The sequence below is a fragment of the Ochotona princeps genome, chromosome 8 (genome assembly GCF_030435755.1).
Source record: "Ochotona princeps isolate mOchPri1 chromosome 8, mOchPri1.hap1, whole genome shotgun sequence".
Classification (NCBI taxonomy): Eukaryota; Metazoa; Chordata; class Mammalia; order Lagomorpha; family Ochotonidae; genus Ochotona; species Ochotona princeps.
In genome coordinates this window covers 54,003,171-54,028,422 of record NC_080839.1, presented here as the reverse complement: position 1 = coordinate 54,028,422, position 25,252 = coordinate 54,003,171, and the positions used below count along the sequence as shown (strand labels likewise).

Here is a 25,252-nt window from a genome sequence, read left to right as displayed (position 1 = left end):
AATCAATGAACAATCCACTGCTAAAATGACAGGACCAAATTACCACCCACTCATATTAACCCTGAATGTAAATGACTTAAACTCATCAATCAAATGTCATAGATTAGTAGACTGGATTAAAAACACAAAACGCATCTATTTGTTGTTTAAAGGAGATACATCTCACTAATAAAGATCAGTGGAAAGTACATCTCATGGATTTTGATGTTTTTGTTTTTAGTTTCATTTCTTCAAAAATGTCAGGAGTTTCTTCTGGGTCTCCAAAGCAGGTATCAGGGGCAGAATACTTTAGCCATCTTCTAGCGCTTTCCCAGGCACATTTGCAGAGAGCCAAATGGGAAATGGGTGGCCAGGACACAAAGTAGTGCCCATATTGGATGCCTGCGTTGCAGGTAGCAGCTTTAGCTGCTATGCCACAACACCGGCCCCTTGTATATTAAAGAATTTTTTTGTCTGTTGTTTTTCTTAATGGAGTTTCAGAACTCTGGCTTTGGCCTGGGCAAGCCCTGGCCATTGTGGACATCTGGGGAGTGAAGCAGCCAATGAAAGATCTCTTTCTCTGTCTCCCTTTCTCTTTGCTTTTCAGATAGATTTTTAAAATTAAAAAAAAACATGTCTGGTATAATTATTGAAAAAAACTGACATCCAATAAATAGTCCCCACCAGAGTATCTACAGCATATCCTAGCCTCCTCATTAAGTAAACAGATTCACCGAACCAGGCTGCTTAAACGTTTGGCTCAGAAGGCTTGACGCTACAGTTCGGAAGTCCATTTCACACAGCTGTCAAAAGCCAAGCGTATTCTAGAAATAATGTTTTCAGTGTTGGGATGGGAGCAAGAGAAAAGCTGCAACGCCCTCTAGTGTTCTGCTGTAGCAGGGAAGCAATGAGAAGGAAGTGTCCCACAGCTCACCTGCAGAACTCGGCCCGACAGGAAGTTCTGTCTGCAGTAGGTGTAACTGGCATGCATGCCTTCTTTTGTACTTAGCTGCCATCCCTAAATTTGGGAGAGAATCAAACTGAACTCACTCTGTCTTTCATGCCAACTAAAGTAATAACCCCAAGCCGTAAGGTTGCATGCTCACCTTATAAGCTCGCAGGAGGGCCAGGTAGTCACTGTTGGCGAATGCAAACTCCAGCTTCTTCTGGTTAGCCTCCTCTTTCTTATCCCAGGGAGACACCTAAACGAGCAAAACCAGACTTGAAAGGTCACATTTAATCTGAGTTTCAAATGATGCTGTGCTGATGCAGAAACCAGCCAGCTGCTTTTATGTGGAGCAAAGCCAGCTTAGTGGTCAGAAGGCTAGAGCAATTACAGCGACAGGCAGCAAGCAACTGTTTGACTTGTCCCGAGGATCAGCTCCTTTCGGTCTTTAAGGCAAGAGTCATCAAAGAGCCACTTGCTCCAGACACCCTGTTGTTAGTGCTGTGTTGTCTTCGTTATCCAAGTTGTTATCTTTCAGATTTGACTCTCCCCTGCTCTTACAGCAATTGCTATGCTTTCCTCTGATCTTAAGGTGTACACGTCCAGCATTCATTCACACACTTGGAACACTGCACAGAGGCGGATTTTTCCTACTTTCCGACGCCCATGACAGGCCGATTCTGTAATCCCATAAGGCCTCTGGGTTCTCACACCCTGCTGCTGCCAGCAAGCTGTGGCAGGTCCTTACAACAAGCTAAACAGAGGCTCAGGCTCTGCCACCCCTGAAAATCATCTTAGTGCTTTTCTCTAACCTCCTGCAGTCACCAGGGCTGGGCTAGGCTGATGCCAGGACCTGGGAATTCAATCTAGATCTTCCACATGTATGGCAGGATCCCAAACGCTCGAGCCGCCACCTGCTGCTTCCTAGGATCTGCATCAGCAGGAGCTGGAATGGGGAACAGAGCTAGTACTTGAACCAGGTACCAATGTAGGCTGCAGGCATCTTTTTTTTTTTTAAGATGTATTTTATTTTTATTGGAAAGTCAGATATACACAGAGGAGGAGAGACAGAGAGGAAGATTTTCCGTCTGATGATTCACTCCCCAAGTGACCACAACGCGTGGTGCTGCGCGAATCCAAAGCCAGGAGCCAGGAGCTTCTTCCGGGTCTCCCACACGGGTGCAGGGTCCCAATGCCTTGGACCGTCCTCGACTGCTTTCCCAGGCCACAAGCAGGGAGCTGGATGGGAAGTGGAGCTGCTGGGATTAGACCCGGCGCCCATATGGGATCCCGGGGTGTTCAAGATGAGGACTTTAGCTGCTAGGCCACGCCGCCGGGCCCAACTGCAGGCATCTTAATGTTTAGGTCAAACATTCACCTTCTGAATGACTTTAGAGCTAACAAAATGCCAAAAAAATATTATTTTTTTACTTAAAGGTAAAATTCCTTCCTCTTAAGGAAGGCTGATGTGAATGGGATTACATCTGCGAGACTCATGTCCACGTGGTGAAGCACAGGACAGGGGCTCAGTTTGGCTGAGGATGACATCACCATTGCCCATGAGTCTGTGTTCCAATAAAACAGCCATTGAATCATTGATTTAGATGACCAATGGCTGTTCACCAGGCTGACCGACTGTGTGTCTTTGGGCAAACTGTCACCCCTCTGGTTCTTGCTTTTACCATTTGTTGTTAAAGGAGAACTAGATTAGGATCTTTTTATAATATATAAATACTATGAATAATATGAGTACTATGCGTTTATAATTCCATGAAGTACAGCATTAAAATGGAAGGCAATGATTATATGCAACTCTTCCCCTATCTACACAGAAAAAGTCATGATTAAAAAAATAAAACAGATTGACACTCCATTTAACAACAGACTAGCCACTTTCCTGGAGTGCATGCGGAGCTCTCAGCATAGACCACACTCCTGAGCATAAAATTAAGCACAAGTTTTGAAGGATTGAAATAATACATAAAGTGTGTCCTTTGAGCAAAAGACTGAAATTAGAAATCAGTTAACAGAAAAGAGAAAGCTGAGGAATTCACAAATATGTGGAAATTAAACAACACAAACCCAAACAGCTAATGAATTGGAAGAAATAAACAGCGAAATGAGATGAATAAGGGGAGGTCACGTGGCCTAGCAGCTACATGCATCCTGTACCAGAGTGCCTGGGTTCAACTCCCCACTCCCCTACTAACTGTATGTTCCTGCTCATGCAGAATTGAGGAGGCAAGAGCAGGCGATGGCTTAAGGAGCTGGATCTCCAGCACCCTTGTGGGAGACGGAAGACCTTGACTGAATTCCTAGCCTCTGGCTTGGCCTTGTCTAGACCTGGCTATGGCAGGTATTTGTACACCTACGGCAACACTGCTGTTTCTCTGCTGCTGTTCACTTACGAAAGGAGACTTAAATGCCAAGCTGGCGGCGATGGTGAGAGCAGGATCCAGACAGCGGAAGATGGAGCCGAACAGCATGAGCTTGCCGATTCTCACGTCCACGGGCAGAGAGGCCAGGTGATAGCCCAGGGGGGTCAGCTGCTCATCTGCAGTCAACGCTCCCAGGTCCTGTAGTCGGATCTTGGAGGCATGAAGAGAATCAGCGTGCGGAGGTTCGATGAGCTGAGAGAACACGGATTGGAGACTGTGGCTGTTAAACATGTCTAAAATTTTAATTCTGAAAAGAAGAAAAATGAGTAACTTGTCAATTATTATTCTGATGGGATGGTCCTAAAAAATTAGTTTCTTTCTGGAGTAAGAACAGTTTGCAGTTTCCCAGATACAGATTTCTATAAACCACACAATGCTAGCTTAAAAAAAAAAAACTCTAATGTTTCTCAGACTTCTTTATTCCTCTCACGTCTACTGCTTCTACCTTAGTTTAAGGGCATCAGCTCCTCACCCTCAGTTAAAAAATAATGATAATTTGCCAATTTAACAGTAATTTATTACTTTATGTATTTATACAGAAAAGGCAGATTTACAGAAAAGGAAAAACAGAGATATCTTCTGTCAGCTGATTCACTCTCGAAGTGGTTGCAACAACTGGAGTGGAGCCAATCCAAAGCCAAGAGCCAGGAGACTCTTCCGGGTCTCCCACGCAGGTGCAGGGTCCCGTGGCTTTGGGCCGTCCTCGACTGCTTTCCCAGGCCACAAGCAGGGAGCTGGATGGGAAGTGGAGCTGCCGGGATTAGACCCGGCGCCCATAGGGGACTTTGGCATGTTCAAGGCAAGGATTTAGCCACTGAGCTATAGTGCCAAGCTTCATCACCCCATTTTCTTACGATCAGACCACAGACATTTGAGAAAAGCAGGAACTATTCTGCTATTCTATAGTGTTCTTAGTGCCTAACCCTAGACCTGGCAAGTGAAAAATTCTACACATATACTGTCACATAAAAGAAGAATGATCACATTTTCCTTTTTGGGTTATTTTTCTATGGGCATATGCCCTCATGAGCATGACTGAGCCAAAGGGCAGAAAATTCCAGAATTTTGTTAATATCATATCATATATCTATAATATAAACCAAATTTTCAGTAAAATTGCACCAAAATTTCTCCAGTCCTAATAACATTGAGTATGATCAATCACTCATGAAATTCTATTTTATGATGCTTGTTCATCAGATAAGTGATGATATTTTCAAGTGTCATTCACGCTGCTCTGATAATGAGGCTGTGGAATTTTTCCTGGCATCATTTGATATTGCTTTTGCTCTCCGCAGAAATTCCTTGACAAATGATCATTATTTTCCTCTATAAAGATTGATTGATTTATTTAAAGGGCACAGTAAGAGTGACAGAGACAAAGAGATCTTCCACCTGCTGGTTTCCTTTCCAAATGACCCAAACAGCCATGGCTGAGCCCGGCCGAAGCCAGAAGCCGTGTCCTGTTCTCCTCTATGGGTAGTAGGGGCTCAGGTCTTTGGGCCATCTCCTGCTGCCTTCTTAGGCATGTGAGAGGAAGCTAGACCGGAGGCAACACACTCAGCAGTTAAACCAGCACTCCGAAATGGGAGGCTGGTACCTCAGGCAGTAGTTCCTTTTTTCTTTTACAAATGTATTTTAAACCTCTATTATAAGGCCATGTTTGGCAGCGTAAGAGATCTTTACGTGCAGAAAAGCGAGAACAGTTAAGGCCACACTGAAGAGCCCTTTCCTTGCAAATCAATGAGTCCGTCCATGTCTGTTCCTAGCAAGTATGTTCTTTGGGGGAAAAGAAACATGGAAATTCAGTAGGGTGAGGAACACTGGGACCTATTCAAAGCAGAACACAAAAATCCAGGTGTAACCTTAGGCACAGCTGTTCCAATGGCACTCTTTGTATTTCCGGGAGCTGCTGCTTTAAAAGCTGGTGACTGTAGTGATGGCTGGTGAATAAATGGAAGCAGACCCCAGACGCAACACGGCCTGCCCGACCCTTCCTTTGCAGAGCATTGGCCTGAGATACAAACGTATCCTCTAGACTTTCCATCCCTTTGCTGGCATCATATCTATAAAGAAAAATATAAACAGAGTTACTTAAAAAAAAAAAAAAAGAGTGTCCCAAACTACTTGGCTTGGACTGAAGAGACAAGTCACCTTACTTTCACAGAAGGACACAGCAGCCTGTGTGCTCTGGGACAGCTGGGTCCCTGATGGGATCAGTGAGTGTGACTTGAATGGTACGGAGTGCTACTACTTGGTTTCTTTATTTAACTCTTTTCATCCAAACACATGTAAAATCACATCAGGGGAAACAGAGCGAAAGTAAGTCATGATTTCCCAGGTGAAACCTTAACTTTTCTACCCCCACTTAATTTTAAGGCTCATGGTTCTGGCTGTGGGATCATTTGTTTATCTATGCATAAACTTCACAAAGAAGTTTTTGAAATTATAAGCCATATAGCTTTGCAGCTGTGGTGGTAAACAGCTGTGACCATAAATGAGGCATCGCTACTCCCTCTACATCATCACAAGATAGTACCTTTTTTCTTTCATCTTCCCGGAATCAATGACATAGACAACATCATCGATGGTTATGGAGGTCTCAGCAATGTTGGTGGAAATGATAATCTTAGTTACGCCTACAGGAGGTTTAACAAACACAGCCTGCTGTTCTTCACTTGATAAAGATGAATGAAGTGGGTGAATAATACATCTGAAAGGAGATAAAAACACATGAAGGCAAACAGTACTGAAACTGGGTTCCAGTGGGTTGATTTCTATTAACACTAACACTAACACTAACACTACGACTCGAAGTATCGGTCGCTGCTCTGTCACCAGTCCTCAAGGCCAGCTTTTCTCAATGACAAGGTTCTTTCTGAGCCTCACAAACTATTTATTCAGTTCTAGAAATGAAAACTTGGGAAAAATGCTGGAGTGTAATTCAGAAGTAAACAATCAAGACAAATAATCAGTGGATATTCTACAAGTGATAAACCTAGACCAAACTAACCAGCAAAGACTGTTCTCCCTACCCTGAAATCCAGAGAAAGAGAGGCAAAAAAGTGACGAAAATAAGCTAAGAAATGGCTCTCTTAGAACTTCTAGCAAGTGTTCATTTGCCTGTAATTTTCCCCTCACAGGCCAAGACACACTCAGACTCATCTGGCTACTGCAACAGGAATGGTTTGATTTGCCTACCATCCTCTCCTCCCAGGAAATTGACAAGTGTAATTACATGCCAGTTTGCAGTGTCACTATGCTAAATGAACAGAAATATGTTGCTTTAATGGAATGGGAACAGCACATTCCTTGGAGCAGATGGGATTGTCATTTACAGCTGGCCTGAACACACATACAGGCTTGAAGAGTGACACCAGGGCCTAAGAAGACTGAGGGCTTAAAGAGACCTTTCTGCTTATTTATCTCTGCAGATAACTGTTACGAATGTTGGCTTACCGCTTACTTCGCCTACTGTTGAAAAGAGAGTTAGATTGCAGTTGTTCATAAAGCATTTTGATTTCTGCTAGTCCTGGTAAAAATACGAGTATAGCACCTGGGTATACAAAAAGAATCGGTAAGTTAGGTGCAAAAAAAGGAAAAATCACTACAGATTATAAAACTATTTCACACTAAAGAAAGTAATCATCTCTAAATATTTCTAATCTAATCTAAAATTGTTCACTCTGTTTTCTTTGCTTGTAAAGTCCCCAAGGACTTAAAGGAATAATAAATTATGTTTTTAGTACATATTAATTCTCTGACTTAATAAGGACAGAGTATTATTATCTTTCTATAACAGAAAAAAATGAGGTGTGGAAAACTATATTGCCTCAGGTTCACAAGAGGCTTTTAAGTTCTACAAGTATGTCATGCGCTGGCCACTGACACGCTGTGTCTAGGGGAAGGGCTCCTTCTAACCTTTTAAGACAGGAAGACTCCTCTGTCTATTAATAACTAAAATCCATAAACATTTTACTGGAAATGAGAAAAAGAGATCATTACTGGCTAGCCCATCTGACTACCTAACTACAGATGTACTTTCAGGAGGCAGAACATAAGCTGACCACGAGCTATTAACAGTTGATGGGATTTTGCATCTTGTATCAAAAATAAGCAGTGATAACTAATTAAAGTCCATTTCTGTGTCAGAAGCAGGCACTTAGTAACACTTAACTTCCTTTGTTTTAGTCAGAGACAAAACGGACACCCTCTCCTTCAATACCACAAACATTTTACAAGGTGCATTGTCAGTTCTGTGAGAAGTGCGATGGGATGTAAAACAAGGACCAGCCGTGAAGAACTCCTGAACCATTACTATGTTGCTGTTATTCTAGTCCAGTAAATAAGGAATTGAAATCATTACAAAATGGAATCCCTTGCAAGGTTGCTTTTAATACTTCATGGCAAAAAATATTTACATACATCATTTCATTTGATCCCCTTACCCACGCTCCCATTAAGAAGATTATTAGGACACCAACAAGTGACCCACTAACTTGGTCGGGTCACAGGGTTCATAAGCAGGGAGCTTAGACAGAAACCTAGGATGTTGGCACCAGACCCAACCTCTTTGCATTATTTACCCCCATGTTAACTCTGCTAAAATGCTACAAAACTCAAGACTGGCAAAATAATCTACTTGGTTGGGAATTATTATTATTTTTTTTGTACTTTTATGTTTCTGTTCTGTTCTACCCTCGTAACTTGATCATCTGTGTCAGGAATATCTTTAATATTTACCAATGTGCCACTCCCTAATTACTATACCTACTTTAAGTTCAGGTACCTAACTTTTTTGTGTGTGCTCATCAGGTTGATTTTTCTCCCCATAACAATCATTACTTTTGGGATGAAATAAGAGTCAACCAAGTGAAAGTGTATTAACATTGGCCACTGTAGGAGTAGACAAACAGGCACCTGAATGACTTCATGAGACTTACTAGACTCTAGCAAAACCACGTAATGATTCAACGTCAGGCAGAAGAGAGCACCTGTTTCCGTTTCTCTAAAGCGCCATGTAATGAGCGCATCAAGTCATTTTTATCTATTATTCAAGTTGATGATTGCCCAACATTGGCTGGCCTTCATTTATTCATCAATAAATGTTTACTCTGGACCTAAATGTTCTGGGCACTATTCTAGGGTCTGAGAAATATACTGGCAAACTGGAAATCTCTATTCTTAAGGAACTTTTGATCTGCTAAAAGAAATGGTCAGAAAGCAAAACTAATCTCAATCAGTGCTAAGTATTAAGATGAGAATGAAGAGATTGATGGATATTATGGTGTGGTAGGCGGCAGTAGAGGGAAGGGAAATTGGCAGGGTTTTCTACAGGGGTGACATCTCAGCTGAACTGTGAAAGATATGAAACGCAGAAAATCTAGAGAAAATTCTGGTGATAAAGGATCACAGTTGAAGTAATAAGGCCATTGTGATGAGGAGGTTACAAGTACGGGAAATGTAGAGTCACTGTGTGTTAACAGTAGTAGCAGTAGTAATATGGATATGAGTACATCATTAATACAGCCATGAATGGGTATTAATCACAGGTGAGGCACTATGCTAACTCTTATACATACATGGTTACTTTTAATACTTAGGATAGCTCTAAGAAAGAATGCCTTCATTTTACAAACAAGGAAACTGAAGCATAGAAGAGACAGGTGAGAGGTTTCCTGGGTAGCAGTCAGGAAGTTTATCAGACTCCAAGCCACTGTGTGCAAAAAGGCTGCATGCGGATGAGACTCGACGGACTTGTCCAACCAGGAACTGCGCTTTGGGAGCATGCAGGCCTGAGCGAGCAGTAGTTACCTGGAGGGTAGGAGTGCTTTCCATCCACAATCCACTCTATTAAGGCCTCTATTAGTTCAAGATTAACCTTGTCAAAATCCATGATGGACAGAGTTTTGATGACTGATTTGCTAACTCCTGAAAGAAAGGCACCCGTCAGGATGGTTACGCCTTACGGAAGACGATACACCTGTGAACTCGGTGAGCGCTCACTTAGTAACAGATTTCACATCTAACAGACTGACACCATTTTTTTTTCTCCAGGCTTTCAGAAAACTCAGCCGCACCAGAGCCAACTTCTTGCTCAAACAGTGATTTAAAAACCAGGTGCATGATCCTGCTGGAGAGGCCCAGCCAGACCACTCAGAACTCTCCTCTCTCCTTCCCCTCTTCTAAACAAGTTTAAAGTTTAGCCCCTGGAAGCAAAATCAGAGAGAGACAGATTTTAGAAACTCCTTTGAGAGGCAGTTAAAGCATGAGTCAGATCAGCCTTTAGGTTCCTTGCAGAAAATGATACAACTGATGGGATTTCTGAAAAACACAACAAATTTTACTGTTCCACCATACTCCTGGAACCTATTCATAGACCCTCAAATTAGAGGTTTGCAATCTTCTTAATCCATCTGAGGACAAAGAAAAGATAGAGTTCTTTGGGTTATACTCTGAACCTTTGCTTTTTTAGAAAAAATCCCCTATGGGCCAATGTCCCCTATGGGCCAATGTCCTATGGGAAGCATCTCTACTTCCCATCCAGTTCCCTACCTGTGGCCTGGGAAAACAGTGGAAGACAGGCAAGGTCTTGGGGCCCTGCACCTGTGTGGGAGTCCTGGAGGAAGCCCCTGGCTCCTGTCTTTGGATCAGTTCAGCTCTGGCCATTGAGGCCACTAGGGGAGCCAATCAGTAGATGGAAGACATTTATCTCTATCTCTCCTTCTCTTTGTAAATCTGCCTTTCCAATAAATAAATAATAAAATAATAAATAAAAAATCTATCTTTAAAATCTCCTTCTGGGACTCAACCATAGGTGGCAGGGGCCCAAGTACTTGGGCCATCCTTCTCTGCATTCCCAGGCATGCTAACAAGCAGCTGGAGCGAAGCTGAAGAGCCGAGACTCAAACTGACACCCGTATGGGATGCCAACATGGCAGGTTCTCAGCAGGTGATAGTTCCAGTAACACTCGGGAGGCTGACACTGAGTTTCAGGCTCCTGCCCCAGTGATGGCTGCTGTAGGCAGTGGGGAATAAATCAGCATATGGACAGTCTCTCTGTTCCTTTGCCTTTCTCCAGATCCCATGGGTCATGCAGCAGCATCAGTTTCTAAAAGAAGGCTTTTGATTTTATTTTTAATCACTCTAGCGACGTATTGGTATTTTTGTAGCATACTTGTTAACTTGATGTTGATGAAAATTTACCCTTTCTCTCCCTGTTGTGGACTGTGTTCACTGAGCCTGCATCTAAGAGGCCGTATAATACAAGCGTAGCAGAAGCTGGTATGTTCAGATGTGGAGACAAAGTGCAGGATGTCACTATGCATCCAGACCAAAATGGACTCCCCGTGGAACAGTTGGAATTGTCCTGACAGTTGGAAGCTGGACTCTCCAACACTGTCCATGCCCACAATGTCGGGAAACACCTCAATGAAACGTGATGGATTTATGACTGCGCATGAAGGACCACAAATTGCAATACTAGAGGGGAAATCAATGGGGGGGAGGACTTTAACCGCTAGACCACCACACCAGGCCTATGATTCATATTTTATTACTTTCCAATTTTTCTTTATGAACACATATTTCTTTTTAAGGCAGAAAAAAAAAAGAAAGAAAAATTCATTGGTGAACAGAGTAACAATATAATCTAAATATGTGTTAGAATTACTAATTGCTAAGTTGTGAGGAATTAAAGGCACTGCGGTTACGGACCAGGTCACTTTTCTTTTTCTGGAAATCTTTGGCACAGCTGCACTACTGCCCGTGGAAGCACATTACCTTCGTAGCGGGCCTGGAGCTGCTTAAAATCTAGCTGCTGATCTGGCACTGCGTCTTCGATAGAATCCGGATCCTCCAGGTAAAGGGAAAGCCTCAGATCTTCCTCCACTTCTTCAAATGCAGTTCGGCTGCGCCTGGCTTTAAACTGCTCCTTGGTCAACTGCTTCATGGAGCGCGTGTATGGGCCCCTGTCCTGTGGGACGTACCTGAGGAAGGAAGACAGGACTGGTCTGTGCATGCGAGCTTGTCATGGAGGAACTTGGAGTGGCCACCAGAGTGCGCTGCCTGTGCTCTACACCCAGGTGCCCATTCTTCATTCTCATGACCTTCACTGGAGGTCAGATAAGAATTTGGAGAAAAGTCCTATCAAGGAAAAGCATCATGAACACTCAAAAACACATCTGAGTTGCAGCTGTGCTAATGCCTCTTCTCATCTGATTTTTTCTTTGACAGTCTTCACTCCTTTCAAGTCAGGTAACTGACTCCTCTTTATTGCAGTCAAATTTAAGCCCAACAATCCAGCTGTTGGAACCAGCATCTCCGTAAGATCTTCTTCAAAACTCTCTCAAATTAGAGAGTTCAGTACTTGTGAGTGGGAACTCCTGCAGACAATATGCAAAAGTTATCAGACTCCAACTCAAAGCTCCAGATTTCAGTTCTAGGTCTGCCATATCCTCTACCACTAGTGAGACTTCACTCAAGTCCACTGCAAAGGGCTGTGTTTTCTCAGTTCTGGAGAAAATGTGCCTAGACGAGTGGTTTGGAACTACTTTTCCTGGAGTCTTGATGTTTCCTCTGGCCCTAGGTAAAAGTGGAGTGTGTGAGTAAACAAACAGGGGCGCGGCCCTCTCTCTGAACATTTTTCAGTCAGATCATTCCTTTATTCACTCTTAGTTCTTTATGATTTCCTGTAAGTCCTACAAACTCTTCCTCACTTCAAAGATTTATCCTCTTTTCACATTCAATATTCATTGGCCATTGACTGAATGCTTACTTTGTGCAAGGGACGGTGGTAGTGATGGTGTGCTATATAAAATGAGTATTCTTTCAAGAACCAGAACATCCCACTATGCTGTAAAACAGATGGTGATAAATCAGACTGCACTCGCAAGAAAAACTACCCCATATATACAACTAAAGAAGCACTGACTTCTAATACAAGAAAGTAAGCTACTGATTTCAAATACAAAGAACTTACTGATTTCTAATTGAAGAAAATAAGAAATTTCATTAGGTTGGGTGTTAATGAGTGACTGGATAAAAAAGAGGGAGAGTAATGGTATGGAATATTTGAGAGAAACAGCAGAGAGTCAAATAGTGTTAAGGTTTGCATGGGTAGGAAAATAAAGCAGGAAAGGAGGTGAAACACAGCCTGGGTCCAGAGGATTAAGCCTGAACGCCCACACAGTGTAAGTGACAGGAAGCCAATGAAAGCTTTTCAGAAGAATCGGATCAGTTCTGTGTTTGGAGATGATTCTGGTGGCAGTGAGTTTGAAAAGGCGAAAGAAGAAAAACAGTAAACTAGTTGAAAATTGATTTTCCAGGGAACTCAGTCGACAGGAGATAGGATGCAGAAGATAGAAATATTCTAAAAACACTATTTATCTATTCATTTTTATGTGAAAGCCAGAGAGAGAGAGAGAGACAGACAGATAGATACGTTCTATTCACCAGTTCATTCTTCAATGCCCCCAAGAGAGGAACTAGGCCAGACTACAGCCGAGGGCGTCCGTGCAGTGGGTGTGGATGACACGAAGGTGTGAAGAGCATGGTTCCTCTGAGGTCTGGCAGATGTTTCTCCGACCACCTCAATGTAGTCTCACCCCCTTTTGCATGAACACTCAACCACCCCGCTAAGAATTCTGTGACCTATTGAGGCACTGTTGTTTGTCCCTGTAGGATGGTTTTTGCAGCCAATGTGAGCTAGGGAGTTAATGTTATTGATAATGTCCTGGTGAATGGGTCTTTAACTATAAACAGGAGTACAATTAACCCCTTGCCATTTCTGGACACCTTATTGTGTTCCTACCCATTGCCCTGGAATCTGGGCCAGGCATGTATCATGCCTTCTGGGAAATGGCTTGATAAGAATCCTGCAAACCAATGGAAGCATGAGCTGAAACTGCTATGGCAAAAAATATAGTTACTGTGACCCTAAGAGGTTAGCCTGTCCTTGCAACTCCTTGGAGCACAGAAAAATGTAGCGGTTTTAGCCACTTTTATAAATTTTTGGATACAGGAATTATAGGGTGCTTTTATTAATATCATAAAGATATGCATTTGATTATTGTTTGTAGAGCTTGCAGTTGTAGAGAGATTTAATGTTTGAAATTTTTTGTCTTGGATCTTTATGTTTTTTTCCTTTTGATGTATTTCTCCCGTTAAGTGATAGATAAGTTATAGAAACAGAAACGTAGTAGGAATGTGTTACTAATTAGTACGTAATTGGTTGTGCCTTGGCCTTGGATTCCTGGCTATCACCTAATGGCTACTCTGAAGAATGAATAATGGCTTGTTTTGAAGAAACTGATCATAATATCTTTAAGAACACCTGGTTGCCCATGAGGTAAAAAATTAATCAAACATCTGTACATGCTGGCTTAGTTCTGAAATTAAAGATATTAGTCAAATTTTATGCAGAGGCTTGTGCAGTGCCAAAGTAAATAAAAAGGACGGCTTCTTGAGCTGTTACAGGAAGGCACCAAAGGACAGTGTCCCTGCCTTTTCTTTTCACTGACTCCACACACTCTTCTCAAGATCTGAGCTGGAGCTGGCCTCCAGTACACAGCCAGGAACCAGAACTCAAGCAGCGTCTCCCACGTAGGTGGCAGCGACCCAAGTGCTTCAACCACTGGCTGCTGCCTCCTAGAGCGCACATTAACAGCAAGCTGCAACGGGGAGCAGAACCAGACCTCAAATCCTGGTACTATGATAAGTGATGCAGGCATCCCAAGCCGCATCTTAACTGTTCCAACAAATGCTCGCCTCCAGAAAATAAAATGCTGTCAATATGTTTCCTAAGTCTCCTTGAAGTCTTTTTTTTAAAAAGACTTATTTTTATTGGAAGGGGAAATATTCTGAGTTTAAAGTGTCAGACATCAGGGGTATTTTCCCAATGAAATGGAAGATCAGAAATGAAGAAAGTGGAGATCTATGAGATCCTGGCTTGAGGCTGGAAGCTGAAATCACAGAGGCAGCCAAAGGAGAGTTTACTAGGGAGCAGAAATAGTGCCCCTGTGCTGAAGATTAAAGGACAGGAAGAAGCAGATCTTGCAGATGAGAGAAATCTGCTTGTACACAATGGACACTACCTTCTACTCAGCATTGAAAATATTTATACTGGGCCCGGCGGCGTGGCCTAGCGGCTAAAGTACTCGCCTTGAAAGCCCCGGGATCCCATTTGGGCGCCGGTTCTAATCCCGGCAGCTCCACTTCCCATCCAGCTCCCTGCTTGTGCCCTGGGAAAGCAGTTGAGGACGGCCCAATGCATCGGGACACTGCACCCGCGTGGGAGACCTGGAAGAGGTTCCAGGTTCCCGGCTTCGGATCGGTGCGCATCGGCCCATTGCGGCTCACTTGGGGAGTGAATCATTGGACGGAAGATCTTCCTCTCTGTCTCTCCTCCTCTGTGTATATCTGGCTGTAATAAAATGAATAAATCTTTAAAAAAAAAAAAAAGAAAATATTTATACAGACATCCCAACACTCAGACTGTACTGCAAACAAAGCTTTTCTCAGTAGAATTATGACCGTTTAGAAAACCTGTGGCATGTGCCAGGCACAACTGAAGCACTCCGCAAAACTAATTCATCCAATTAAAAATGCTGTAAAGTACTTACTGTTAGTATACTACTTTACATATGAGTAAACTAAGGTACAGAGAGATTAACTTCTTGCCAAGGTTACAGTTCATAAGCATAGGAACTTAAAGCATGATAGACTGTCTGCTGAAACAAAGAAGGAAAAAAACATTCTCAAGTGGAAAAATTAAAAGAAAAACTAACATTTTATAGTATAGTACACTGAGAGTAAAAGCAATAATTCTATTTTCGTTTTTTAATAATTATATTTTCAAAGACTTGCAGTGAACATTAATTAATACCTTCCTTACCTTGTCAAAGCAATTGCATCTTCCAGAAAAAACTGATCAACAGGAAATGTACTACCTAGACAAACAAGAAAAAAGAAATCTCAGAAAATCCATTCAATTAGATTGAAATAATTTTAACATATAAAATTCTCTTAACAGCTGGCACTATAAGGTACTTTTTGAAAATGATTTACTTATTTACTCATAAGGGTAATGACAGAGAGAGAAGACAGAGGTCTTCCAACTGCTGGTTCACTCGCCAAATAGCTGCAACAGCCAGTACTGCGATGGGACAAAGGTAGGAGCCAGGAGCTTTTTCTGGGACTCCGACATGGATGGCACGGTCCAAGTTCTTGGACCATTAATTAGCAGAGAGCTGGATAAGAAGCAGAGCAGCTGGGACACAAACAAACATGAGCTTGGAAGACATCAGCATGGAAGACATCAGCTTAACATTGCAACACCAGCCCTTTTTATTTTTTAATATTATATTTATTTTTATTGGAAAGTCAGATTTAGAAAGAGAAGGAGAGACAAAGAGAAAGATCTTCCATCTGCTGGTTCACTTCCCGACTGGCCACAGTAGCTGGAGCTGAACTGATCCTAATTCAGGAGCCAGCAACTTCTTTCAGTTCTCCCTTGCGAATGCAGTGTCCCAAGGCTTTGGGCCATCCTCCACTGTTTTCCCAGGTTACAAATAGGGAGCTAGGGGCCTGGCACCATGGCCTAGCAGCTAAAGTCCTCGCCTTGAACGCTCTGGGATCCCATATGGGCGCTGGTTCTAATCCTGACAGCTCCACTTCCCATGCAGCTCCCTGCTTGTGGCCTGGGAAAGCAGTCGAGGACGGCCCAAAGCTTTGGGACCCTGCACCCCCGCGTGGGAGACCTGGAAGAGGTTTCTGGATCCCGGCCTTAGATAGGCGCAGTACCGGCCGTTACGGCTCACTTGGGGAGTGAATCATAGGACAGAAGATCCTTCTTTCTGTCTCTCCTCCTCTCTGAATATCTGGCTTTCCAATAAAAATAAATAAATCTTAAAAAAAAAAAAATTCTAAATAACTGAGATTTTAATTGCAATGCACTGCTGTGATTCAGCTATAAATAAACCGGTTCTTCAGAAAGAGGTTTAAATACCTATGAATTCAAATGAATAATTATATGTACTAGTTAGAAAGATACATACTTTTTGATTTTTTTAGTTACCTGGTATAGTGATAACTGGGCAGGAATTAAAGTATTCTGAAAACAGTTCCGCATTTAAAGTTGCACTCATTAGAATAACCTTCAGAGTTGGTCTCTGTGGCAAAATGTCCTTTAAAACCAGCAGCAGGAAGTCACTAGAGAAAATAATAGAAATACATGAGGATCAAGCAAGTTTATACATGAAAGTCAATAGCTCAAAAAACCTTCCAAATTTTCATTGGGGTTGGGGAGAGAGACAGAGAAAGAAACATATTCCCATCTGCTGATTCACCCCTCAAAAGCCTGCAGCGACAGCTCTGGGCCAAGCCAAAGCCAAAAGCTCGAGGCTCAATGTGAATCTGCCATGTGGGTCACAGGGACCCGGTTCCCTGAGTCACGGCCTCTGCTTCTCAGGGTGCACATTAGTACGAAGTTGGAGTCAGAAGGCGCCAGCAATCAAAGTCAGTGCTCAGATGGGGGACACAGGACATCCCCCCAGCATCTGAACCACTAGGTTAAAGGCCTGCTCCTTAACACATGTTGATGTATTTGAGCAATGATGTCTGAGACCTACAGGAATAAAACATTGTAACACTCTTAGAAAGACACCTCATGCTGCTGGATGACTTACTATTGCAAAAATACCGATTCTTTGAAATAAGCCAAATTCAGTGGAGTATCAATCAAACTACCAATAACATTTATTATTGAATTTGATATTCTACCTTGATATCTATGTGCACACAAAGAAGCATATACAAAGATTTTCATTTCAGCACTGACTGAATAGCAAAACAGGAATTACCAAAGTGTACACCCACCAAGGAATGCTTAACTACAGCACTATGATCAGGTCTACAGAATCACATAATGAATACAAAAGGAGTGAGGCAGGAGAGAACATCTGATCTAGCAGGTAAGATTCCACTTGGGATGCCCGAGCCTCATGTCGGAGGGCCTAGATTCATCCTCAACTCTCTCCTGACTCTGGCTTCCTACTCCTTCATACGCTGCGAGGCAGTGGGGATGGCCGAGATAACTGGGCTCTTATCACCCACCTGGGAAACCTAGTTTGAGATCTCGGCTCCTGGCTTTCGCTCGCAAACTGTGGCCCATGCAAACAGTTGCAGAGTGGACCCCTGGATGGCAGCTCTGTCTTTCAAATAAATAAAACTTACTTCGAAAGAAGAAGTAAAACCCTACATTATGATATAAAAATATCTCTAAGATATACTCTTGGTGAAAATGGAATGATATGAATTGCCAAACAGCAATAGCTAAGTTGTCTTCCTGCCTCAGCTCTTGGAACCTCTCAACAGTGCCAACCAACAGTTCCAGTCCAATATCCATCTGACTGTGCTACTCCGCTCAAAAATCCTTTCGTAGCTTCTCATTTGAATCCTATAGGCTCTGCATCTCCATCACACTCTTCCCACTGCTCTATTCACCAAGCTCTAGCACAGGGTGCTCCCTGCTGTCCTTGAAGTCCTTCCCACTGGTTACTCATCTGCCTCGAAGGGGCTTCTCCCAGCTACTTACACAGGCAGCTTCAAGTCTTTACTCAACTATTTTCTCAAGCAAGACCTCCCCTGGCTACCCCATTAACATGTTCTAGAACTGATGTACTTTCTTAGGGACCAGCATAGTGGCACAGAGGGTTAGACTGCTATCTGAGACAATGTCATCTTAAATGGGTGCTGGTTCCAGAACAGGCTGCTTTACTTCTTATGAAGTAAAACTCCCTGAAATCCACCTGGAAAAGCAGTGGAAGATGTAACAAATTCTTGGACCTGGATGGAGTAGCAGGCTCCTGGCTTCAGCCTTGTCTACCCTGGCCAATATGGTCATTGGGGAGTGAACCAGTTGATGGACAATCTCTTCAACTCTCTGTATTCTGCCTTTTAAATCAATCAACCTTAATAAATTGTTTTTTTTCTTTTTAAGATTTTTAGTTCATTTAAAAGGCAGGAGAGAAAAAGAGTGAAAGAGAGAGAGAGACTCCATTTGCTGGTTCAATCCATAAATGCTTCCAAAGCCAGGGCTGGGTCAAGGCAAAGCCAAGAGCCAGGAAATAATGCTGGTCTCCCACACTGGTATCAGGAACCAGTTTCTTAAGTCATTATTAGCTGTCTTCCCAAAGTACACATTAGCAGGAAGCTGGACTGGAAGCACGGCTGGGACTTGAATCTCTTCAGATCTCATCTATGAACATTTTATGGATCGGTCTGAAACACAGCATCATATTCACTGCTTCATAGTACCTGTTCCAATTTGTGATTGCTCATTTAATTTTCTCTTGTTCATTATTTCATTTTCCTACCAGATCATCACCATTACACCTCCAAGGTATTTAATATTGGATCAATGCACACACGAATAAAGGTCAGGACTGAATGATTGAATAAAGAAAGAGGCATAGACTGATGGATCTATCAGCTACAGCCTGTATTACATCCACTATGCTTATTAAAATGCAACGTTCTGCTCAGCAAGGTGTCCAGGAGGATGTGAAACTTTCCTTCCAATCTAACAGGATGACTATTTTAGATGAACATGTGTTCTCCTAGCATTTTTAGCATACAGACCCTGGCGGCGAGGAAAGCTGTTCCTCTTGTCTAACTTGGGCCTTCTTAAAGGCAAATTAATCTTAGTAATCTAGGAAACTGACCTGCAACAAAATAAAACAAAACAAAAAGACTTTTTTCACTCATGTGTTTCCTTTTAGGTTCTGAGTGTTCACTGGGAGAATCTCATTGTTACCTTTCTTCTGTTCGCTCATGAACTTCATCAACAATGACATGGGTGACTCCCTGCAAAGCTGGGTCGCCTTGGAGCCTGCGCAGCAGCACTCCCGTGGTGCAGTAGAGCAGTCTGGTGGCTGAGGACTTGAAGGGGAAATGGGAAGAGTGTTTATGAAATGTCTGAGATCTACCAGCATGCCACTGTGAACGCAGGAGGATAAAGAATATTGTAAACGGCAGTTTTACTTACTATGAAATGACACGGAACATATCGCTTCGCTTGTAGCTGTGGACAACAATAAAAGCTTTTCTCCTATATGTCAGAATTTTAAGCATAATATTCTCACAAAAGGCAATCAAAGTTATTACAAAATACCCCAGTGCTGATGAAACCAATTTTGAGTTTGCTCCTTAGACTAAGTCCCAGGTTCAAGAGGAAAACAAGGGCAAGTGTTTAGTTGCACAGTTAACTGCCACATGAGGTGTCTGCTTCCTATAGTAGAGTGCCTGGGTTCGAGCCTCCACTCTCTTGTTTCCAGCTTCCTGCTGATGTTCATCCTCAGGAACACCAGGTGAACTCTCAGTTGCTGCAGGTGTGTATAAAGGAGTCAATCTCTCTCTCCCTCTCTATATCTTCCTGTGTCTACCTTTCAAAAAATTAATTTTAAAAAAGCAAAACTGCATTTACTAGGTTACTTCTGTCAATAAACAGTAGAAATCTTTGTAGAGGAAATTTAGTATAACCAAGTGAGAACTCCTGTGTCAAAATATTTATAAAAGAACTTCACTGCTACCGAAGGTGATCCTTAATTTAGTCTGAAAGTAGATATGTATAGCTCAAATTGACCATGAATTTCCAGACTCCAAAACTTTTTATATGTGAAAACTATAAACTTCTATAACCAAGAAAGCAGCAGAGCATACAAACCTTGACACTTTCTAGCCGAATCTGATATCCCACCGTCAGACCCACTCTTTCTGTTCTTTCTTTAGCAACACGTTCAGCAACAGAGATGGCCGAGAGTCGTCGGGGCTGGGTACAAATGATGTTAGCTACTTTTTCAGGTGGTCCATTCAGAGAATCGTCCAGAATAAACTGAGGAATCTGTGTGGTTTTCCCACATCTGGAGGTCAAATCAAGTAAGTCTTAAGATAAATTTTCAAGAGCTAGTTAACTAAAGAATCAACCACAATCAAGTGATAAAGCTAATCACAATGACGACTTAGTAAACGATTTACTGGTTTAATATCCAGAACTGATCAATTTGAGGAATCTGCATTCAAATTAACAGGGAAATCAAATCATATTCTATTCTCATTTGCAAAATTGGGACTACTGAAAGACACCAAATGATTTGCAAATACCTGTAAGAATGTGAATTCTATATATGAATCCTGAAGAAAAGAGCATTTTTAATTTGATATGGCTAGAGGTGGACTGAGGTTAAAACAGCAAGAGACGGGGCCCGGCGGCGTGGTCTAACGGCTAAAGTCCTCGCCTTGAACGCCCCGGGATCCCATATAGACGCCAGTTCTAATCCCGGCAGCTCCACTTCCCATCCAGCTCCCTGCTTGTGGCCTGGGAAAGCAGTCGAGGACGGCCCAATGCTTTGGGAGACCCTGCACCCGCGTGGGAGACCCGGAAGAGGTTCCTGGTTCCCGGCTTCAGATCGGCACGCACCGGCCGTTGCGGCTCACTTGGGGAGTGAATCATCGGATGGAAGATCTTCCTCTCTGTCTCTCCTCCTCTCTGTATATCTGACTTTGTAATAAAATAAATCTTAAAAAAAAAAACCACAGCAAGAGACTACTTTCTGATACCAAAACAAAAAAACAAACAAAAAATCCACTGAGATCTATGCAGTTTGTTTCATAATATTCATTGAGAACTTTTTGAAGACTCTTCATATACATGGACTTCAAAATCCTTTGCACTAAAAAATCCTACATAATCTGTGTAGTTTTACATACACACATATAGATAAGAAACTAGAAGATACTAGATTACTACTACAGGGGCAGGTTATGTTTGTTGCTTGGCAACACCAGCATCCTATACAAGTGCTAGGCTTCAGGTGGGCACTCTAGGCTGCTGGCTCCAGCGTGGTCCAGCTCTGGCCTCTGGGGCCATTTGGGTAAAGAAGCAGGATAGAAGAGCCTCCCTCTCTGTCTTTTCCTCTTTATAATTCTACTTTCAAATAAATAAACTACAGTTTTTTTTATAAAGATTGCTACTGTAGTGAATCTGGCCATAAATTAATTAGTACATTGTATATTCTTGAATAAATCACTAAATTAAGCCTGCAACTTGCCTCTACTAAGTAAGTTTGTACATGGGGAGTATGAAATAGGAAAGATAATACGCCTTAAATTATTCTTTTTTTTTTTTTTTTAAAGATTTTATTCATTTTATTACAGCCAGATATACACAGAGGAGGAGAGACAGAGAGGAAGATCTTCCATCCGATGATTCACTCCCCAAGTGAGCAGCAACGGGCCAGTGCGCGCCGATCCGAAGCCGGGAACCTGGAACCTCTTCCGGGTCTCCCACGCGGGTGCAGTGTCCCAATGCATTGGGCCGTCCTCGACTGCTTTCCCAGGCCACAAGCAGGGAGCTGGATGGGAAGTGGAGCTGCCGGGATTAGAACCGGCGCCCATATGGGATCCCGGGGCTTTCAAGGTGAGGACTTTAGCCGCTAGGCCACGCCGCCAGGCCCAAATTATTCTTAAAAGAATAAAAGCTTTAAGGAAATCAGAATGACCCCAGGAAATAAACATTCCCAAGCTAAATGTTCTGGAGCTATTTTTTTTAAATTTAAATATGGTTCTGGTTAAGTTTTCAGCTGAACTCCCTACTTTACATCTATTTGTCTCAAGGCAGAGGTAAACATTTTGGAGAGTCTGATTGTTTGTTTTAAATATGGCTTTTTCAGTTATAGAAGTTGCAACAATAGTCTCCAAAAAATATTAATTCGAAAAGAGAAAGTGAAAGTTAACAACAGCTCTTGCTTGTTGGCTTTGTTTTCACAGGAGAACTAGTCAGGTAACCAGGGTATACATGGTTTACATAAAGGAAAGCTGCATCATGGAGGCAGGCACTGTGGCCCAATGGGTTAAGGATTTGCTCGGGTTGTCCACATCTTGTATCAGAACACTGCTTCAAGCACCAGCTACTCAGCTTCTGATCCAGCTTCCTGCTGACATGCTTGGGAAGGCACAAATGACTGCCTAAGTACTTGGGTTCTTGCCTTCCATATGGGAAACCTGGATGGAGTTTCTGGGTTCCTGGCTTGAGTCTAGCCCAGTTCTGTCTGTTGCAACATTTGGAGAGTGAACTGGCAGATGGAAGCTCACTCACTCATGCTCTTTCTCTGCCATTTTGCCTTTCAAAATAAATAAATAAAACTGAAAAAAAAAAGTTACATTATGAACAAATTACTTTCTCACCCAGTCATACCACTTATGACAACTACTTGGTGCTTGCTCAACAATTTGAGAATGTTCCCTCTTTCTTCCCAAGCAGGGAGTGACTGTCTTTCTTGCAGAATTGTCTGGAACTGTCTGGAAGCCTAATCAAAACAAACAGAAGGTACCAGTTATTTTTACTCACCTTTCACAAAGACTCGAATCCAGAACCCCATAGTTAGACCCATTCTTCTGTCTTTCACAAGTTCTCTAGAGATGAGACCATAGACATTTGCAATTGGATGCAGGTGACTCTAGCCAAAAGGTTGTTCAAAGAAACATCTAGAGTATGCTATAGAATCTACGCAGTCTTCCTGTATGTGAACATGCTAGAAGATCTGGTAAGTGAAACAAACTTCTCTTAGTCTACTCAACTCCTAGCATGTGTGTCTGTACCAGCACTGTCAATAGAGCTTTCTGTGTGGATGGAAATGTTCTATATCTCCATTATCCAATATAGTATGCCTCAGTCATCTGTGAATAATGATCCTTTGAAATACAGACCATGCTAGTGAGGAACTGAATATTTAATTTTAATGAATTTATTTTAAGTTAAAGGCTCAAAGGAGGCAAGGGGCTACCATACTGGATCACAAAGTGGTGGGAAAAGGGGGAGTCAAAGCCAATAAGGGTACTTTTTGGCTAATCACATGTATGTAAATAGTTTCATTTTCAATTGCTAATGCTATAAAGATGTAATGCATGTTAAAAATCATAATTGTGCTATTGAACAATTTAAGAAATTTATGCTAACATGCCATTTCCTGACTGATCAAAGTATGTGAATTTTCCTATTATTTATTTCATGGTATAATTTTATTCATATTTTGATGTCCTGTGGATATCATACTATATATAAACTAAAACTAGAAGGCCCTGAAACAGCATTTAATGCAACCCTCAAACTGATTAAATAACGCATCCTGGTCCAACAGCCAGTTGTCTCAGAGTTCACTTACAGATTCTCTCACAAAACATTCACGTAAATAGATTTTAAACAAGGACTTTGGAAATAGAGAACTAGGTTTGAACCCCTCTGTCGTCATTTACCAGCTATGTGATCTTGGGCATATTATTGATTTCATGAGCCTTTGGGATGGGGTGACAGTCCCTCCTGTTCCTTTTACACCCCAGTTTTTCCAATGCTAACCACAATATAAACAGTCTTTTCACACATCAGGCTATTTATCAAGGAACCAAAGGCACAAGATTTCAAGAATATTTGGTGGAAATGCAAATGACTGCTATTCATCAGCTGTGGGATTTTCTGGAACAATTTAGCACATGCAATCCTATTTTGCTGTGGCTTGTGGAAACTGATTACTGAGGGTGAAAGAGCCCTAGAGATATGAGGAGGAGCAGACAAAGTTTCTTCATTCAATGCCCTTTATCCAAACATTAGGGAGTGAAGGTAGTCCCTCTCTCGGCATTCCATACCTGTCTGCTTTGGAATTGCTTGCAGATTTCAGCATTTTCAGCATGTACTGACTTTGCCTTCCAGGCATATCTTTTGGAATTTTTTTTCTTAAGGTTCACATAGCTTTCCTTCTCCACCATACCTGGTGCAGGACCTTCATCCTCATCTGCCTCCTCTTGGGGTTCTGATTCTTTTTCAACTTGAAGGGAATATAAGGGAACATTTTGCAAGAGCCCCACAATACCATGATGCAAACCAAACCCAATGTCCATGACATGATCAACTGATAAACAAAATGTGGCGTGTCCATCTAGTAGACTATATTCAGCAGTAAAGGGAAGCACTCATATAGGCTACAACATGAACGAACCTTGAAAGCATTACTTCAGAAAAGAAGCCAGTCTCAAAAAGCCACGTATCATGTGATTTCATTACTATGCAATATCCAGAACAGGCAACTGCACAGATTGGTTGTAACTTAGTGGGTGTCAGGGGAGAGGGGAAAGGGAAAATGAGGGTAGTCTGCCCTTTTCTTGGGGTGATTGTGTTCTGAAATTAGACAGTAATGATGGCAATAACAACTCCCTAAAATTACTAAAAGCAACCTAATTGTGTATATATTTTAAAGATATATTCACATCACTTGAAAGAGTTACACAGAGAGGAGGAGTCAGGGAGAGATCTTCCATCTGCTGGGTTCCACCCCCAAATGGTCACAAGGCCTGAGCTGGACTAATCTGAAGCTGGGAGCCAAGAGCTTTTTCCAGGTCTCCTATGTATGTGAAAGGGACCAAACCTTGGCTCATTCTCCGTTGCTTTCCCAGGCCACAGCAGGGAGTTGGGTCAGAAGTGGAGTAGCTGAGACATAAACTGGCAGCCATATAGAATGCCTGGTATAGCCTGCTACAACATAGTTCTGGTGTCTGAAATGTATACTTTAAAAGGGTAAATTTGGACCCTGTGCGAAAGCATAGTGGCTTAATCCTTGCCTTGCAACCGCCAGGATCACATATGGGAAGCTGACTTTCCTTGTAGCTCCCTGTTTCTGGACTGGGAAAGCAGTCGCGCATGGCTCAAAGCCTTGGGACTCTGCACCTACGTGCGAGACCCAGAAAAGGCTCCTGGCTCCTGGCTTTGGATTGACTCAGCTCCAGCATTGTGACCATTTGGGGAGTAAACCAGCAGATAGAAGATCTTTCTGTACCTCCTTCT

General features: G+C 42.4%; 1 protein-coding gene across 2 annotated transcripts in view; it reads right to left on the bottom strand.

The window, feature by feature from the left end:
* Positions 1-25,252, bottom strand: part of DHX57 (DExH-box helicase 57) — a 40,566-nt gene that overhangs the window by 9,699 nt on the left and 5,615 nt on the right. For both annotated transcript variants that reach the window (XM_004582750.2, XM_058668044.1), the window contains exons 5-18: positions 24,061-24,239; positions 22,606-22,727; positions 20,087-20,282; positions 19,178-19,302; positions 16,439-16,572; positions 15,257-15,311; positions 11,146-11,351; positions 9,178-9,294; positions 6,823-6,919; positions 5,903-6,076; positions 5,229-5,429; positions 3,334-3,610; positions 1,086-1,181; positions 914-997 (exon numbers count right to left, since the gene is read on the bottom strand). In XM_004582750.2, the coding sequence (XP_004582807.2) occupies positions 914-997; positions 1,086-1,181; positions 3,334-3,610; positions 5,229-5,429; positions 5,903-6,076; positions 6,823-6,919; positions 9,178-9,294; positions 11,146-11,351; positions 15,257-15,311; positions 16,439-16,572; positions 19,178-19,302; positions 20,087-20,282; positions 22,606-22,727; positions 24,061-24,239 (2,063 nt within the window). The remainder of the gene's footprint in view (positions 1-913; positions 998-1,085; positions 1,182-3,333; positions 3,611-5,228; positions 5,430-5,902; positions 6,077-6,822; positions 6,920-9,177; positions 9,295-11,145; positions 11,352-15,256; positions 15,312-16,438; positions 16,573-19,177; positions 19,303-20,086; positions 20,283-22,605; positions 22,728-24,060; positions 24,240-25,252) is intronic.